At 37.2% G+C, this 18,050-nt stretch overlaps 1 protein-coding gene across 1 annotated transcript in view; it reads left to right on the forward strand.

Moving 5' to 3' along the window:
• Window positions 1–18,050, forward strand: part of Egfr (epidermal growth factor receptor) — a 201,972-nt gene that overhangs the window by 116,162 nt on the left and 67,760 nt on the right. The window contains exons 2-4 of the mRNA XM_026412215.2: window positions 9,151–9,302; window positions 10,670–10,853; window positions 14,260–14,394. Of these exons, the coding sequence (XP_026268000.2) occupies window positions 9,151–9,302; window positions 10,670–10,853; window positions 14,260–14,394 (471 nt within the window). The remainder of the gene's footprint in view (window positions 1–9,150; window positions 9,303–10,669; window positions 10,854–14,259; window positions 14,395–18,050) is intronic.

Here is an 18,050-nt window from a genome sequence, read left to right on the forward strand (position 1 = left end):
TTGACCAGCTCTCTGCTACACAGAGTAAAGCCAGGTCACAGGTGACAGGTGGTTCCAAACTTAAGTTTCAAAAAAGAGCTGACCTTCCTGAAGGCAAACTGGTCAGGTTTCAAAACCAGTTTTAATGAAATGCTTTTTGGCACCAACCCCACTGGAATTTTGTATTTCCCACTTTTTCCTGACTGCCTTTTTCTGGGCTTACCCTCATTTATAATCATTCATGTCACCTGGTGCCTACCCATCCATCCTATCCCTGGTCTTTCAAGTGTTCACCACCTTCCTATGGTGGCAGCCAACTAATCCAAACCTATACCATTTCAGGGGTTCTCCTTTGGTATTTGGTCATGGCCAACCCTCATCACCTCACCCACATCCAGGTGACAGGCAGGTTTTAGCTCATTCATGAGTCAGTGTCTGAACTCACAGGAAGAGCACTGAGAACTGTGAATTGCAATGCAAATGTAGGTTCTGCTATTGTCCTTGACTCTGCTGCCCTTCTCTGGCAGGCCTGAGGTGCTCATCTGAAGAAAAGAATGAGCTCTGAATAAATAGGCCAGATTCACTGGAGGCAACAGGTATAAGTGGCAGTATGGCTGACAGACCTTTGGAAGGGAAGTGGTATTATCCATACCCAAAGTATGTCTCTGTGTAAAGAGAGAGCCCCTGAACATGAGTAAGCAGTAGTCCTCATCTCAGAGATTAGAAAAACAGAGCACTGGTCAGAGAGCTTACTCATGTTATCTCTAGGAAATGAAAACCAGCACACCACATTCACTCTGGTTTATATTTTCATGTAGAGAGATTTTTAACCAAATTCAATATTCTGCCCTTTTTCCAGAGTTCCCTGTTCAGTATTGAATATTCAGTCAAGGAATACTCTAGCACATTTAGATCTAATTCTATATGAATGATCTGCTTCCTAGCTCCCAAGATAAAGTGTATTGTCAAGCACATAAAGGTACTCACAAAGGATTTATTGGAGTTAGTAAACAACAGATCAATGCTTTCTGAAATAGTCTAATTTTGTTTTTAGTGGTACAAAACATATTAAATTCAGATTTATGAGCCATTCAACTTCCCATAAAAAGTAGATTGGATTGACCTGTGATTTAAGATTATTAATTTTAAAAACAATGGTGGACAATTATTGGCGATATGTAGTCAGAAGTAGATTGTGATGAATGTTGCTGTGGTAAAGAGTCTGTGTCACCCATAATTTATTTTAAAGATATTAGTGATTATAAAACACTTTAGTGTACACAATCTCATTACTGCTTACAACTACCCTGTGAAATACCTAGATCTGGTCCCGTTTTAAGCAGTGAATGTACTGAAACCTGCAGAGGTGAGATAACTGGCTGGAGATTACCCCATAATGACACTGTCCCAATGTTCTTGCTGAAAGAAATGTTTGATGGTGTCATTGAAAACCTATTCTAGAGTCACACATGAAACTGACCTTCCTAGGATTTCAGAAATGCCAGTTAATTTCAACAGAACAGGACATAAAATATGAAGGTATCCCAACTCTAATTAGTATATTTTATAATAATCATCAACTTGGCTTAGGAATATTTTAATAGTAGGAAGGAAATCATGGGGATGAAAGTCAACCAATTTTTTAGTGTTCTGTTCTCCAACTCTAAATAAAAGATGTTATTTTAAAATCTTCTGCTTGTTAACTTAATTAGAGTTACTTTAGTTTGTAACTGTGTTAGGCATGCCAAAGATTGGCATGTTTAGTCTAGTAGGTGTATTATAACGTATATGGCAAGTTCTCAAAAATTTAAGATACCTTTTCAAGTATTACATGTACACTTCCAAGTTGTAGTATAGATTCAAATTCATTTTGACGAATATCTTCAGATGCCTACCAGCTAAGAACTGTTTACTAACTGTGAAATAAAATATAGCTAAGCATTACTGAGAAAAACAAAGTTTTGTAAATGAAGAAAAATCTTCACAATTATGAGACTCCTCCTATTCCACAAAACCTTTGATTTGAACCACAATAAAAACTTTGTCATTACTTTTGTTTTTCTGATTGTTTCATAATGACTCATCACCAAGATTTTCCACTTTCCTATTATTGCAAACTATCCTCTGGATTAAATAAGTTTCATCAATTTAGTCTGATTCTATAATCACAATTGATAAGCATTATTTTTATAGGATAAATTTCCTCTTCGCTAATTAATTCCCTAATTAATATTTAATAGATGATGAAAAGAATATAATGCAGGTCTTCTTCAAGTCTATCACCATTTTAAAAGACATTATCTGCACATACAGTATGACATTTGCCAATGGGTGTCACATGCAACTATCGTGAACAACACTGAGGTGGATGAACTACAGGTTATTGCCTTTCAAACACTTTCTGTGTTTATGTACTTCATTATTATTCATTATCATTTATTTATTATTAATACTATTTATTATTGTGTACTTCCATTTCTAATTTAGAGCACTTTCACAAAGCCAACTGGCACAGATATTGAAATTTTTTAAAAATGTATTTATTAATTATTTATTAAGATAGCCTTCTCTGGCATTGTTCAGCACAGATTTGAGTAAATTTTCTCTTTAATAATTTTTTATTGATTTTATTATTATTAATATTATTGTGAAGTAATATGGTCACTGTAGAAAATTTGAAAAATGCAAAAACTGTAATTTACAAATTTTGCTTTTTTGAGTAAAAGTCCACTACTCAAAAAAGACTAGTGTATATTTTCTTCCTGACATAGTTCATAGTTCTTTGCACTTCAGCAGAGTTTGGATGTGTACATATATATATATATATATATATATATATATATATACATTTTGAAATTTTAGTAAAGCAAAATAAGTTATCTTGACATGATAAAACCTCTGGAAAACTCTGTATATCTGTTCCATATATATATATTATATTTTATAAATATACATATTTATATATTAAAAAAAATTAGGTAAATATTTCATTTGAGATTTCTTTAAACTTTTCATCATGAAAATGGGGAAAAATAAATCTTCCTCTGGCTGTTGAAGTTTAATTATAAGTGTTATCTAAGCTAGAGAGACTTTATAATGACCAATCAGAAAGTTGTAAAGATTGTCACTCTTCCAATACATCCTTCCTCTTTCTCCACCTCCTTCTCCATCTGATACATGGAAATGAGAATCGTCTAAAACTTTGGTCCCGGAGTCACTCGTTGCTTTCCCAACAAAAAAAGATGTGCAATGGTGACATTGTGTGCACATCGTAATTGTCCAACAAAGTGTGTGTATCCATCCATATATATATATATATATATGTGTGTGTGTGTGTATTGTATTATACGTATGTGTGTGTATCTCAAATGAAATATTTGCCTAATGTTTTTAAAAAAATATATAAATATATATATATATATATATTTATAAAATATTATATATATATATATATATATATAAATTTTTTTCAATCCCTCAGTCTCCCTGGGGAGTTAGTACCAGAAATTTGTGGATGCTCAAATCCATGGATGCATAATTACCTTATATAAAATAGAATGTAACTTATATACATTCTTCTCTGTATTTCAAGTCATTTCTAGATGACTATAATACCTAACACAGCATGAATGCTATGTAAATAGCTGTTATGCTGTATTATATAAGAAATAATAAGAAAAAGTGTGCACATGTTCAGTTCAGATGCAGATGCATTTTTCAAATGCTTTTTTTTTTTTCTTTTTGGGTACTGGGGATTGAACTCAGGGGCACTCAACCACAGAGCCACATCTCCATCCCTATTTTGTATTTTATTTAAAGACAGGGTTTCACTGAGTTGCTGAGGCTGGCTTTGAATTTGCAGTTCTCCTGTCTCAGCCTCCCAAGCTGCTAGGATTACAGGCATGCAGGCTTCGAATAGTTTTGATGCATGCATGATACATGGTAGGGAGATATGGATAATAAATACATAAGCCAATACTAATTTTAAGTAGTGATAAGTTCTAGGAAGGAAAGAAAGTAGAATAATGTGACACAGTGCAGTGGTGTGTTAAGCTGATGATGGTTTCAGAACAGGCCTTTCCAGGGGCATGAGCATTGAATTGGAACTTGTGTGATAAAAAGGAAGCAAAAATGCACAGATCCAGGGTAGCAGTGTGAGAGCACTCCATGCAGATGGCAGATGGAATAGCCTTTGGTGGATGTGAGCTGAGAAATGGAGGAATGTAGATGGGCCAGGGAGCCAGAAGAAGAGCAACTGAGAGGAGACAGAACTGACAAAGCCTCATATGACCATGAAGAGAAGCTTATCCTGACTCTAACTACAACTGAGAGAAACTTTCATATGGTTCAAACCAAGGAACCATGTGATGTGATTTCTGTTTTAAAACAGAGAATGCTCTGGGGAAAATAGAAGCAAGGGTAAAAGCAGAGGCAATTTGGGAAGTGGAGGGAAGAAATTTGCAAGAGCACAACTACTTTGGCAGCCATTAATATGTAGTTGAGAAAACAGCAAATTAAAACAATTATAAATTTACTGAGGCCATTCCAAAAGTGTCTGAGTGAGTTTGGGCAACTGGAGAAACCTGTTTTAAGGGTGCATCTTAATCAGTAACAGATTTGCCCGGGCTCGTGGGCCAGGAGAGCTGTCTACCCCATAATGGTACAGGAGCGCACAGGGCCTACCTCATAAAACCAAGTGGCACTTAAAGAAGGCAGATTCCTTTTCATTTTTAGTTAAGGTAAAGTTGAAGAATAACCAGAATCTATGTCAGTCCTAGATATCTCAGGGCTGAGATAACTTCCTGTTGTATGGTTGCCTGGTCCTATCACAAAAACTAAGTGTAACAAAGCAAGGATTAATCTCCAAAATACTGTGCTGTGAAATAACCCTTAACCAAAAGGGCAATGCTGTGCAATTCCATTCATATGAAGTTCTAAAGTAGGCAAACTGCTGTGGAGTGAAAACAAGTCACAGGATTGCCTCTGGTGTGTGGAGCAAAGCCTGGCTGGGAAAGAGGATGAAGGTGTCTGTGATGTTCTCTATCATAACAGGAGATGAGGGTGCACAAGTGAACACATTGTTAAAACTCATGAAATGCTAGACTTCAGATTAATCTATTCACAGTTTGTGGATGATCCCTTGAAAACAAGAACTGTAAACTGACATTGAACTGTGGTCAGTGATGGACCAAGGTGAAATCCACTGATATTTGTACCTGACTTTAAAATGCATCCAAAAAAAAAAAATCAGATAGATGGATAGACACTTGATAAAGTGAATATAAGTTGTTTAAAAGTTGCATCTTAATCAGTAACAGATTTGCCCAGGCTTGTGGGCCAGGAGAGCGGTCCACCCCATAATAATACATAAGGATGTTCACAGTACAATTCTATCAGCTTTTCTTTGTATTTATAAATCTTTATAATAAAATTTGAGGACAAAAAGCTCTGGGCTTTGACTACCTGAGTCACGGGACCTGTTCTTGATTCCGTAGAATTTGTCTTCAGGTTTGCAAGAGATGGAGAAAGCCATTAGCATTTTATGAAACTTGATATATACAAATAAAATTGTATGGTTGTCAATGAATAGACCTAAAGTAAATATTGAAGTTCTCTAAATAAATTGTTTTAAAAACTGAATTTTAAGTGCATGTTTTAAGAAATTCTTAAAGTACAATGTGTTCCTTTTGCTTTCTTTTTTTTCTAATTTGATAAATATTCTGCAAAGCAACTGAGTAAACCAATGTGCAGATCCAAACATCCCATTTTAGACACTTAGGGCAGTGTACTAAGGCACTGAGGTCACCTAACATCTGTCCAGGTGCATGTTACAGTATATTAGTGTCACATTCTCAGTAATGAACATTCTTTAGTTTTAAACTTTTTTCCTGTATTTTATTATTGTATTATAACTAAATATATTAATGGGATTGTTGTAGCATATACATACATGCATGCACACAGTATACAAATGTGAACTTTAAGAAAAGAAAGCTGAAAGCTCTCATCTATTCATTCAATATTCAAAACAATTGGCAGTTCAGGATTATTTTGGTGTTTTGAGAAAGCCTAATTCAAAAAGCTCAGGGGAATGTTTCAAGATCACACAATAAGGAAGTAATAAAACAGACTTTCTCCTGGACTAACTAAAAATCTCTTACTCTTTGCAGTTTTATTTAAAATCAGACTAATTAGTTCATGGTTATTATTTTCTAATAATTTTATTTTGTTTCAGTGGTCTCACATTTAAATTTTCTCATGGCTTTATATTTGATATAAAGATGGAGCCAAGATTATACTTTGTTTCAATTAGGAAACCTATACCAATCTGTGTGTGCATATGTGTGTAGGTGTGAAACCTATACCAATCTTTGTGTGTGGGTGAGTGGTTGTGTACACACGTGTACCCTCACTGGGGATCAAACCCAGGGCCTCAAGCATGCTAAATATGCTCCACCTCAGCCCCTAGAGCAGTTCATTCTGATCATCATCCTAGGTTTCACTCATATGCTGGCATCCTCTTTGGATATATAGGAAGAGAAAGCTGTAGAAGAAACAGCATTATAATGACTTTATACTTGAGTACATTAGCCCTGGGATAATATTCAAGAACAACTTGTCTTTGTTGAATCACTATATCAACTGTTCCCTTATATGCAAGGATAGTCCTGTTGGGCAGTTGGACATTTAGATTTCTTTGCAAATTTTTTTTACCATTATTGAAATGGTAAATAATAAACAATGTTCAGCATGAAGCTTTTTCTATATTTAAGCGCTTCTTCAAGATAGGTTTTTTGAATTCATGATGTAGAATTTACACATATTTATTTGATTATACAAGTTGGCCAGTTGCTTCTTAAAGTGTTTTGAGTCAACATTTGCATCACTAATATGTAATGTTGCTATTTGATTCGAAGTATACAATCTTTTATGAATATAAAAGTAAGTCATCCTCATTGTACATGATGAAGGGCCATGAAAAGTTTTCACAGCTATGAAATTAGGTGCTCATTTAGCATTTTTAAAATAAATGAGTGAAAGAACAAGTACAGTCTTTTAAAAATTATTTTCATCTATAATATTTTATCTATAACATGATTTAAAATTAGTATTTTAAATTGCATATTTTCCTTTATTACTGACAAAAATTTATTCATACATTGTCTTCAAAAATAAAAAATTCTTAGGTTTGACTGAAAGAAATTTAGACGCTGTTGTCCTTGACCATTAAAAAAAAAAAAAAAAAAAAACCAGAACAAAAACAGCGTCTTTTGTTGTCATCCCTCTGTACACTGAAGAAGCTCTTCTGAAAACTGCTCTAACCCTAAGTTCTAGTACACTCTGCCCATCTGAATGACATGAAAAGCACAACTATTACTTATGGGGACCTGGATCACAGCTGATCATTTATAATGAAAGGTAGACACATATCTGTTGTTTAGGAGAGCAACTTTTGTTACAAGGTACGCCAGCTTCAAGGTCGCATGTTATTATCAAAAGCCAGTACTTACATCCATGATGACATCTTTAAGGGCTTAGTATTGGGAAATCAATCCAGCCCTGTCTGCTTGGGTAGAACAGTTATATGATCATTCCAGGTTGAGGTTACAGTCAAAGTAGCCCAGGTTCCTGGGTAAAAACAGATGAGCGACATTGGATTGAGCCAAAATTATGGTTGAAAGAACTATGCAGTCATCCTGCCTTTGCAGATAGGAGATAGGGACTGAGTTCCTTTGTGAAAGTTTTCACTACTATTGAATTTGAATGAGAGCATAGAAGGGAAAAATAGGGAAATCCCCACAGAGTTAAAAAGGATGTGAAGATTGCATCATAGCTAATGTTTGTATAAATGCCTTGGGTTGATTATGTGGTGTTTGAACATGTGCTCGTGGCTGTGGCTCCGTCATGCAAGGGCAGACACATGATGCTCTTAGAATAATTCCCATAGGGAGGGAACAAAGAAGCCTATAAAATAGAAGTATATATTTTAAAAGTTTCTGAAGAAAGTACCAGTGCAGTATTGACTTTGGCCTTGCTCTGTGGACTGCCACCTGGTTGTCCAGTCAGCGCCTTTACAGATGAAGAAGGACCTGGCCAGGTCTGATTATAATGTCCAAAGCCAGAGGCCATATTTCTTCACTGATGATAATTTTGGTTCAAACATAGTCCCTTATTAACAAGCTCCCTGCTTCAAAAGCCCCAAGCCTCTTTGTTTTGTTAGGCTTGCCGAAACACGCCTTTCAAAGAGCTAGGTTTGTAAATATCACTTTATTATAATCCTCTCCTTTGCTTTTAAATGTAAGCTTCCAAGTGCATTTCTACAGTCTAACTTTGGCCCCTAATTTAAAATGTTATCTTGGATTAAAATTTGACATCCTGAAACACTAAGGAGTGAAAAGTGAAAATTTGACATCCTGAAACACTAAGGAGTGAAAAGTGCCCAGGTGGTGTATTGGCCGTTGATGCAAAGCAATTGTGCATATGCTTGTGCTCTGTGGAATGACAGAGTGTACAAGCCAGAGGAACATGCTTGTCTATCCCCAAGTGTTCTTAAAAGTTGTGTCTTATTTTTTGTTATTTTCTAACTATCCAATTATTTCTTTGATTTTTTTCTTTGCTGCATTTGTATAGAGGAATATTTTTAATCTCCACCCAGATGGGTTTTTCAATTATGTGCTTGTGATTGACTTTAGATCTACAGTGTGATGGTCAGAAAATATTGTCTAGTGTATGTTATGTTTGTGCACATTCTTTGCACACACAATGTGCATGCTAACTTTTTGCAAACTAAAATGTTCATTTTACAATTATTAACTCAACCTTGTAATTATTAAATTCCTTATAAAATTTTCTTTTTGACTACCAGAACTCTTATAGAATTTTCTTGTCTTAAAGACTTTCATAGAAGTTTCATATATTCCCATTGAATTTTAAACATTTTTTACATATTTTAATATAATGAAATCCCATGCAGTATAGAGATGCATTTCCTCTTACATTGAATTACACCTTACATAAGCTTTAACATCTTTTATCACATTGGTCTTGAAATATCCTTTGATCAGAATTAATATTGTAAATCACTAAAGCTTAGAAAGTTAGTAAATATTTATATTAGTTTTGTTACTTCAAAGCATTTTATGACATATCTTTTTTTTCCCTTTATTCCAGTTTGCCAAGGCACAAGTAACAAGCTCACCCAGTTGGGCACTTGTGAAGATCACTTTCTGAGCCTCCAGAGGATGTTCAATAACTGTGAAGTGGTCCTGGGGAACTTGGAAATTACCTACGTGCAAAAGAATTATGACCTTTCCTTCTTAAAGGTTTGTTTGGATGAATTTGTTATCCTACCCAAATATGATAGAAGTTCATATTAGCAGAAAACAGCTAGACAGAATTTAAGTTGAAGCATGTTTACTTTTCATTTTGGTGGTTCCAAGTCCAAGGGAGCTATAGAGGAGATTTTTGTGAGAGTCTCCTTTACTATCTTGGATCAGGTTATAGCTAAAAAAGAATATTGGAGAGAAACAGCTAGCCTGGAACTCCACTGTCACCACAGATTCTGACATTAATCGCTAGATATTGCTTCAGTCATGGTATGCTGGCATATCAGATCTTTTGAAAAATAATGAAAATAGCTGGGTATGGAGGCGCTCACCTGTAATCCCAGTGGCTCGGGAGGCTGAGGCAGGAGGACTGCAAGTTCAAAACCAGCCTCAGCAACTTAGTGAGGTGCTAAGCAACTCAACAAGACCCTGTCTCTAAATAAAATATTTTTTTAAAAAGGGCTGGGGATGTGGCTCAGTGACTGAGCACGCCTGGGTTTAATCCTTAGTTACCCCCCTCCAAAAAAATAATAATTATAAAAATCCTGGCTTTATAGTATGTGCCTTTATCCTTGGCATAAATATTCTCACCATAGCCAATTTCAAGCTCCCAAGAGATTATAATCAGTTCTCACAACTCCTAAATATTTTACAGTAAGCTTAGAGTTTGATGGTACTTAAATTTTGATTGGATTTGTCTCGCCACCTTCTGGCTGGCCAGCCTGCCTGCCTGCCTACCTGCCTTCTTTCCTTCCTTTCTTCCTCTTTCCTTCTCACCCCACCCCACCTCTGGAGCTCTCCTTCCCTCCCTCTTTTACTTTTTTTTGGTAAGAAATTATATGAGAGCTGGGCACTTGGCGCACACCTGCAATCCCAGCAGCTTGGGAGGCTGAGACAGAAGGATTGAGAGTTCAAAGACAGCCGCAGGAAAAATCAAGGCTGCTGAGCAACTCAGTGAGACCCTGTCTCTAAATAAAAAAGGGGCAGGGATGTGACCCAGTGGTTGAGTGCATCTGAGTTCAATCCCTGGTACAGAAAAAAAAAATAAAGAAAGAAATTATGAGATAGATGCAAGGTAGTTTTTTAAAATTTTCATTTTCATCTGAAGTGTTAAGCTGCAGTACTCCTAATTAATGCACATTGCTCTTCATTACAGGCTTCAAAACCCAAAGTGGAGGGATTGGATCATTTCAAATCCTGTCACTTCTTTGCTCAGTTGTAATCATTTACATATCTTACATTTGTCAACCACTCATGTGTATTATGGTGCAGTTAGGTGCCCTGGAACGTCTGGACCCATTTCAGACCTTGAATTCTTGAACTCTTTGAAAGAGAAATAAAATATTGTTGTTTTATCTCATTAGACCATCCAGGAAGTTGCTGGTTATGTACTCATCGCCCTCAACACAGTGGAGAGGATTCCTTTGGAAAACCTGCAGATCATCAGAGGAAATGTGCTCTATGAAAATACTTATGCCTTAGCAGTCCTGTCTAACTACGGTGCAAATAAAACTGGACTAAGGGAGCTGCCCATGAGAAACTTACAGGGTGAGAGGCCAGGGGGGTCATGGGTGTGTGTAAATGCAGAAGGTGATTCTGATTGGCACTCAATAACTGTCACATTTTTCAATTCCACCTTTTATTCACGAAATACACATGTATTGCATGCCAACTGTTTGCAGGATCCAGAATCTTAGTGGAAGTTACTAAGAAGAAGGTAGATAATGTAATAGAAAGGGAAGATTTCAGCCAGTTACCCATTCTTCCATGGATGTGGAAAAATATCCAGAGGGCTAGGAAGAAATGGCAAAGATTCTGGGTAAAAGAATCTTTTTTTATTCCTGCACTGGAATAGAGAGTTCATGCATGTGGGGAAGAAATAAACTGCCAGCCTTCTGAACTAGATCTCAGGTATACAAGAACATACAGTAATTCTCCCTCATACTCGGGGGGATATATTCCAAACCTCCAGTAAATGCTCATCATCTCTGTAGCACCAAAATGCCTATTTATACTGGTTTTGTCCTATATATACATACCTCTGGCAGTTTAATTTATAAATTGGGCATAGTAAGAGATTAACACCATTAATGAATAATAACAGAACAATTATGACAGAACACTATAATAAAGTTACATGAATATAATCTTGTTCTCTCTCTCTCTCTCTCTCTCTCTCTCTCTCTCTCTCAAGTATCTTATTGAATAAGCAATAATTTTGTTACCTAGTTTGCAATGGGATTTGAAACTTATGTAAAGCAAAATTGCTGATAAGGCGGTATTAATGTACATTAAAAACCCTACCCACATTTGATGCAGTCTCAAGAGTAGTGCTGTTATATGGAAAATCAGGTATAAGTTAAGGACAAGGAATGAAGATTTGATAGAAGTTTGAATTCTTGTAAGAAGGATACTTGGGAGGCTCCTGGGAGAGGAAACTGAAGATGGTAGAAGTGAGGGTAAATTGACTTTAAAAAATAAAAAAAGTGTTGATAAAAATAGACAACAATTGTGCCCTACCGCATGGCAGGCATGTTAAATCAGTAACTGCATTTACTGCCCACATCGCTCTTTCAAAGTGGGTGTTACATGCAGTCGTTTTAAAAATAGAGAAATGGCAGTAAATTAACTGTCCCAAGGCCCCATGCTAGTAAACAGAGAAGCCAGGGATGGCCCCAAATCACTGTCCCCATATTTCATCCTTCCTGTGTGGTTCTGATGGGGACATAGAGCTGAAAGGGAAAGGAGCAAGATAAGAAGAGGGGTGTGGAGCAGAGGAGGCCCTGTTTGGAATGACAGGAGCCTAGCAGGTGTGCAGAGCTGGAGTGTGAGCCACACATCCAAAGCCGAGAATGGAAACAGCTAGGCAGTCATCTCCTTGGTTCCTTCATTTACCATCCTATAAATTGCCTTAAAAATTCCCACCCACAGCTTTACTGCTCAGAGCACCCACGCTCATGTTACTGTGTTTATTCTAGCACTCGTGGTGTTTTACTTGCATTTTGTGAAGTGGCTGATTCGGTACATTCAGTGTGCCTCACTCCGCCTGTCTTGCCTCACATGTGTCATGAAACAAGGCCCCAGCGGGCGTGAGTCTGGTTCCTGGAGCCAGACTGTCTGGGCTCCAGCCCGGGCTCTATCACTCACTAAGCAGAGACTCTGGAGCACGTTCTTTCAGCTCCCTGTGCCTCACCTTCAGAAATGTGGGCTGCATACTCACCACAATAGTTAGGACTGTTGAGAAAATTAAGTGACTCACTATAGGCAAAGCATCTGCTTTAGTGAGTCCTTGGTATTATTCTTACTTTTAAACCAAGGTTGGATTGTACAGATCCAGATTATTTAATATAGCATTATTAACAGTCAACCTAGAGGCTGCCACAGAATGAGCATTCATGAATGTGAGAAGTAAAAATAAATATCTGGCTGCCTCCTGACTGTCTTTATTTTCGAAGCTACAAGACAGTGGCACCTGATGTCCCCTTCACCTTTCTTACCCCTTATTTCTCCCTATCACTGACAATAGGTTTCTCTAAGGCCCTGTTTTAGACTCTGCTTTTTCTGCACTCTCAGCCCCTTCATCTTTTGTCCTGAGTGTCCCTGCAGCCTTGGCATCCCATCTTGTGTTTTCAAATCTGGCCTCAGTTTCATCCATCTGTGCGTGGCTCTCTCATGAGGCACGTGATGCACTTGGTGACCCTGTGGTCATCTCTGACTTCCATATCAGGCTCTGCAGTTTGGCCTTTCCTGATCTCCCAGGTTTCCTCCTGCAATTGCTTTATACTCTTCCCTCTGTTGAGAAAACTCTGTACCCGAAAAACTCTGTACTGGAGGCCTTCTGTGTCTTTGCTTTCAAGTCTTCTTTCTGCAAGAGCCTTTCTTTCTTATTCCTATAAAATAAGTGTGTAAATACATTCTGGAAATCTCATTCTTTCCAGCAGCCTCTGAGTTCTTCCCCAGGAGAATCCTTTCTTTTCAGCATTGGTACTTTGTGCACATGTTGTATCCATTCCCTGCCTGTGGAATGCTGAGCACTAAGATTTTTTTTCCTCTACATTTAAATGATAGTCATTGGACTATTGTGAGGATTAATGAAGATAATATTTATACACCAACTAGCACAGTACCCAGCCTCATCATCATGGTCTCCCGGGGGCACAGGACCATTAAACAGAACCATTAATCTGTTTTATTGGTGTGTCAGTCCTCAAAAAGAAGCCAGCAGGCCTAATCCATCTTTGCAGACCCCACAGCACCTGTTCAGTGTTTAGTACACAAAAGTCATTTTCAGAAATATTTATGTTTAAATGTTATCAATGCAGCACTCTCTCTTTGTCCAGGCTTGAATTTTTTTCCATCCCAAACTTTTTCATGCCCTCTCATGACTTCCTTGAAACAATTGTACAGTACAGTCTTGTGCGTCTCTCATGTCTCTGGTGTCCACCTGTGGCTTTTTCATACATACAGTTCTTACTCCATAACAGGCATACACCCTTTCCTCATGATATTCTCCAGAGCCACCTGGAAGCATGCTAGGTGAAGGTTGGCCGCCCTATCCTGCCATCCTGGTCTATAATGCCTATGACTGCCACAGGCTCTTCCTGCCCTATCTGCTCCTTCACCTCTTCAATCAGCCCTCATCCAGCTTGATCAGATCCCAGAACCACTACTGAATAGTTATCATTCATTCTGTGCCCACTGACTAACCATTCCCTCCCTGCTGTATTTCTAAACTTCTAATTATTATTCAAAGCCCAGGTCAGGAGAAATCCTAACTCCTCCATAGCACTATCATAAACTGAGTTTTTGTCTGCCCCCATCACGGCTTCCATAGGACTGACCATTTGCACACTGGCATCTTTCTAATGGAACATAAAGTGTAAAAAATGTGTGCATGCATCATGTGAATTTAAAGGAGATGGAAAGTTTGCTTACTGTGGTTCTGTTCATGTAGAAATCCTGCATGGTGCTGTGCGGTTCAGCAATAACCCTGTCCTCTGCAACATGGAAAGCATCCAGTGGCGGGATATCATCGACAATGACTTTATGAGCAATATGTCAATGGACTTGCAGAACCGCCTGGGCAGCTGTAAGTGTTGCAAGATCTTTCTCTTGGCTTCCAGCTTCCATGGTGGGTAGAGCTGTTCAGTGCTGGAGTTGGGGAGAGAGACAGCATGTTTACTGTTAAGTCATATTATACTAAAACAAAAATAAGTAGTAAACATATTATCTGCCTGCCAGGAGAGCTTTTATATAATACAGAGGTAAAAGTCTACTTTTCGTGTTGCTGGGTAGCACACCTGCTCACGCAGAGCCTGAACCCTTGAATAGCCCTTGAGCAGAATTACTGGTTGCAGGAAGAACTGTAGTGGTAGCCTTTGGTCCTGGCTTGAGGCTTCTCCCATCCTGCCTCATGGAGATTGGCCAACCTCTTGTGTGCTACCGAATTTCTACTGAGTCCTACAGTGGTACCCCAGCCCTCTTGACCCCTTGACTTCTGCCCTCTGGATTATGACTGTAGGCACTCCCACATGGAACCACAGGCAAAATTGGGTACAGCCCACAGGGAGGAAGTTTGTAAATATTTCCCTGAATTCTTCTGACCTCATCCCTGCCCTGTTCATCAGTAAAGCAGCTTTGTGAGGGAGGGCCTGGCAGGAGACCAGGCCTAAGGTCACGGCTACACCCCTTGCCCATTGCCAAGGCCATGTGGTAAACTCTGAAAGACACATGCTTACACTTACCAAGCTCCCCTGAGTTTGATCCCCTTCCTGATCCCCCCTGGTGTTTCAACCCTTTAAAATAAGAAGGGATGACCACTTCCTGCATCTCTGTTTCCCTACAGCTGTTCAGTGGAAGTATGTTTATTTTTGGTCTCAAAATGTAGCTGACACAACTCTTCAAAATCATCAGCTGGATGTTCTTTTCTGTTTCTATTTGCTTCATGTTTATTGATTGACTGGTTGTGATGGAATATTCATAATATAAAATTTATGACCTTAACCATTTTTAAATGTAAACTTCAATGACATTATGCATCCACGTCGTGATGTCGCCATTACCACCGTGTACTGGCAGAACTCCTTTTATCTTGCAAAGCTGAAATTATGTATCCATTAATCAATAACTCCTGTTTTCCCTTCCTCCCTAGGCCCCAGCCTAGGTAGCCCTCAATCTAATTTCTGTCTCAATGAGGTTGACTACTCTAGGTACAGGTGGAATCGCACAGTATTTGTCCTTTTGTGTATCTGACTTATTTCACTTAGTATAATGTCCTCAAGGTCCATACATGTTGTAGCATGTGTCAAAATTTTCTTCCTTTATATGATCAAATGATATTCCATCATTAGTATATCACATTTATCTTTTAACTCCCTAACCAATGCTACTATGAAAATGAATATTGAGCTCTTCTATTTTATAAATGTATCATTCTTCCAGATACCCAACATATCACCCATTGTGTTTGCAATAAACTTAAAGTTTTTATTTTAGAATGCAAATTTTTGTATTATTCAAGAGACCAAAGTTAGAATTTCCTCAGCTCTATGAGGAAATATACGGAGGTCAAATTGTTCAAATTTATAACAAACAAAAAAAAACCTTACAAACAAAGGTTATGGATTTGCCATGAATAAGATCAGACAGCCTGCAAGGGTACACCTGTACTCACTGCCATCATGATTGTAAGGAAGATCCAACATGAGGCATTGGGAAAAAAAAAAGATGGGTGGACAGGTTCATGAAATAATTAGAGTCAAATATGATGACACTGTAAAATATAAATCAATATGGTATTGATTAAAGAATTGTTGTGTTACCTTTCCACTACTATAATAAAATACCTGAGATAATCAACTTAAAAGAGGAAAGGGTTTTTTTAATTCAGAGTTTTGAAGGTTGTAGTCCATGGTAAGTTGGTCTCAAAGTTTTTGGGCCTGCGCAAAGGCAGCACATCATGGCAGAAGTAGATGGCAGAGGAAGTCACTTACCTCATGGCAGCTGGAAGCAAAAGAGAAAGAAAGAGAAGGGGCAAGAATCCCAATATTCCTTTCAAGTACATTTTCCCCAACTCCCCCAGTGACCAAACTTCCCACTAGGCCCCACCTCTTAAACTTCCCACCATTTCCCAAGAGCACCAACCTGGGGATTAATCCTTTAAAATATGGGTTTGTGAAGGACATTTCAGGTCCAAACTATAGCAATAATCACATAAACCTAAATAAATCAAAAGTCCATAAGGAAATGGCAATTCAAGTAAAAATTGATTCAAGAAATTGTTCTGAAATGACTTAATGATTAGGGAGAAATATAGAACTGATAGAGCTGTAAAGGTTTTGTTTTGTTTTGTTTTGTTTTGTTTTAAGGCAGACTAGGTATATTAGGTTAGTCATACTGGAAAGTACAAAATCACCTTACACCTATAGCTTCCTCATTACCTACTGCCAATCTCCTTGTGGAAAGTGGACTCCTCCCTTAACCATTGCTTCGCAGTCCACACATTCCTCCAGAAAACTTATCTCATTTCATTTTTACAAAAAAAAAAAAAAAAAAATCCTGTGAGATGAGTTGAGTATTTTATAGGAAAAACATCTGAAATTCAGAAAAGTCAAACTATGTACCCCAGCTTTGTGCTTTTGTTAATAAAGTTGGGAATTTGAGGTTAGAGTGAATAATTATCTTGAAAGGAAAATAAATTCAAACAAAAAAGAAAGAAAATAAATTCATCACCCATTCCATACCTTAAGATAAATTCCAAATATATTAAATATATATAATAAAGTATTAAACATGGATGTAAGTGGTAGACGGAAACATAAATATGAATATTTATAATAACACATTGAATAAAATCCAAAGTTAGATAACATAAAAGAAAATTTCCATGTAAAAACATGTAATGACAAATATTATATGACATCTGATTGCCATGAAGGAAATCCTGACAGGATGACCCACCACTACCAAAATGGGCTAAGGACTTGAGCAGGTGCATGAGCATGCCCCCACACATATACACACATGTGCATATACTTTTACAAAATAGGTGGCCAAGAAATCAGGTAAAATTTTATTTCTCACTATAGTAAAAAGGTCGAAAAAAAATAAGGAAGTATAATTTTTGCTTTTGCTAAATATTTGAATTTCTTTCAATTTTAGATGCATGGGTCAATCAGGGTACAGGGGCACAGAAATTCTTATATTCTAGACATATAAATTCATAAGACAGTCAGGGAGAGAATTTTGGCAGGATGTTTCCAAAGCTTATTTAAAGCCTTCATATCAATGATGGTTGGCTATCCTGGCTGAGAATAAGAGAGGAAATAATTAGGGGAGTGAAAATCATAAGAGATGTAGAAAAGTATTTTACACAGGAATATTTCTTGAAACCTTATTTATAATAAATCTTGGAAACAAAATATATATCAAAAATAAGAGATTGATTGGATAAGTTATGATTCAGCCATGCTTCCAAAATCATGCTAGGTTGAAGGATATTTAAAGGCATGAAAAAGTTGTCATAACACTTTATTAGTGTTTTTTTAAGATAACAAAGCAATGCATAGTGTGATTTTGATTCTTATATAGATACATATTTAAATGTCCTTATTGATTGCCTCTTAATGATTCTTATTTCTTCTTTCTTGCTTTTTTACTATACACATTTCATATAGTGGGAATGCATCTAATTTTTGTCACAGAGAGTTAATAATACAATTATAAACAGACCTTGAATTCATTGGC

The sequence above is a fragment of the Urocitellus parryii genome, chromosome 3, assembly GCF_045843805.1.
Source record: "Urocitellus parryii isolate mUroPar1 chromosome 3, mUroPar1.hap1, whole genome shotgun sequence".
NCBI classification, from domain to species: domain Eukaryota; kingdom Metazoa; phylum Chordata; class Mammalia; order Rodentia; family Sciuridae; genus Urocitellus; species Urocitellus parryii.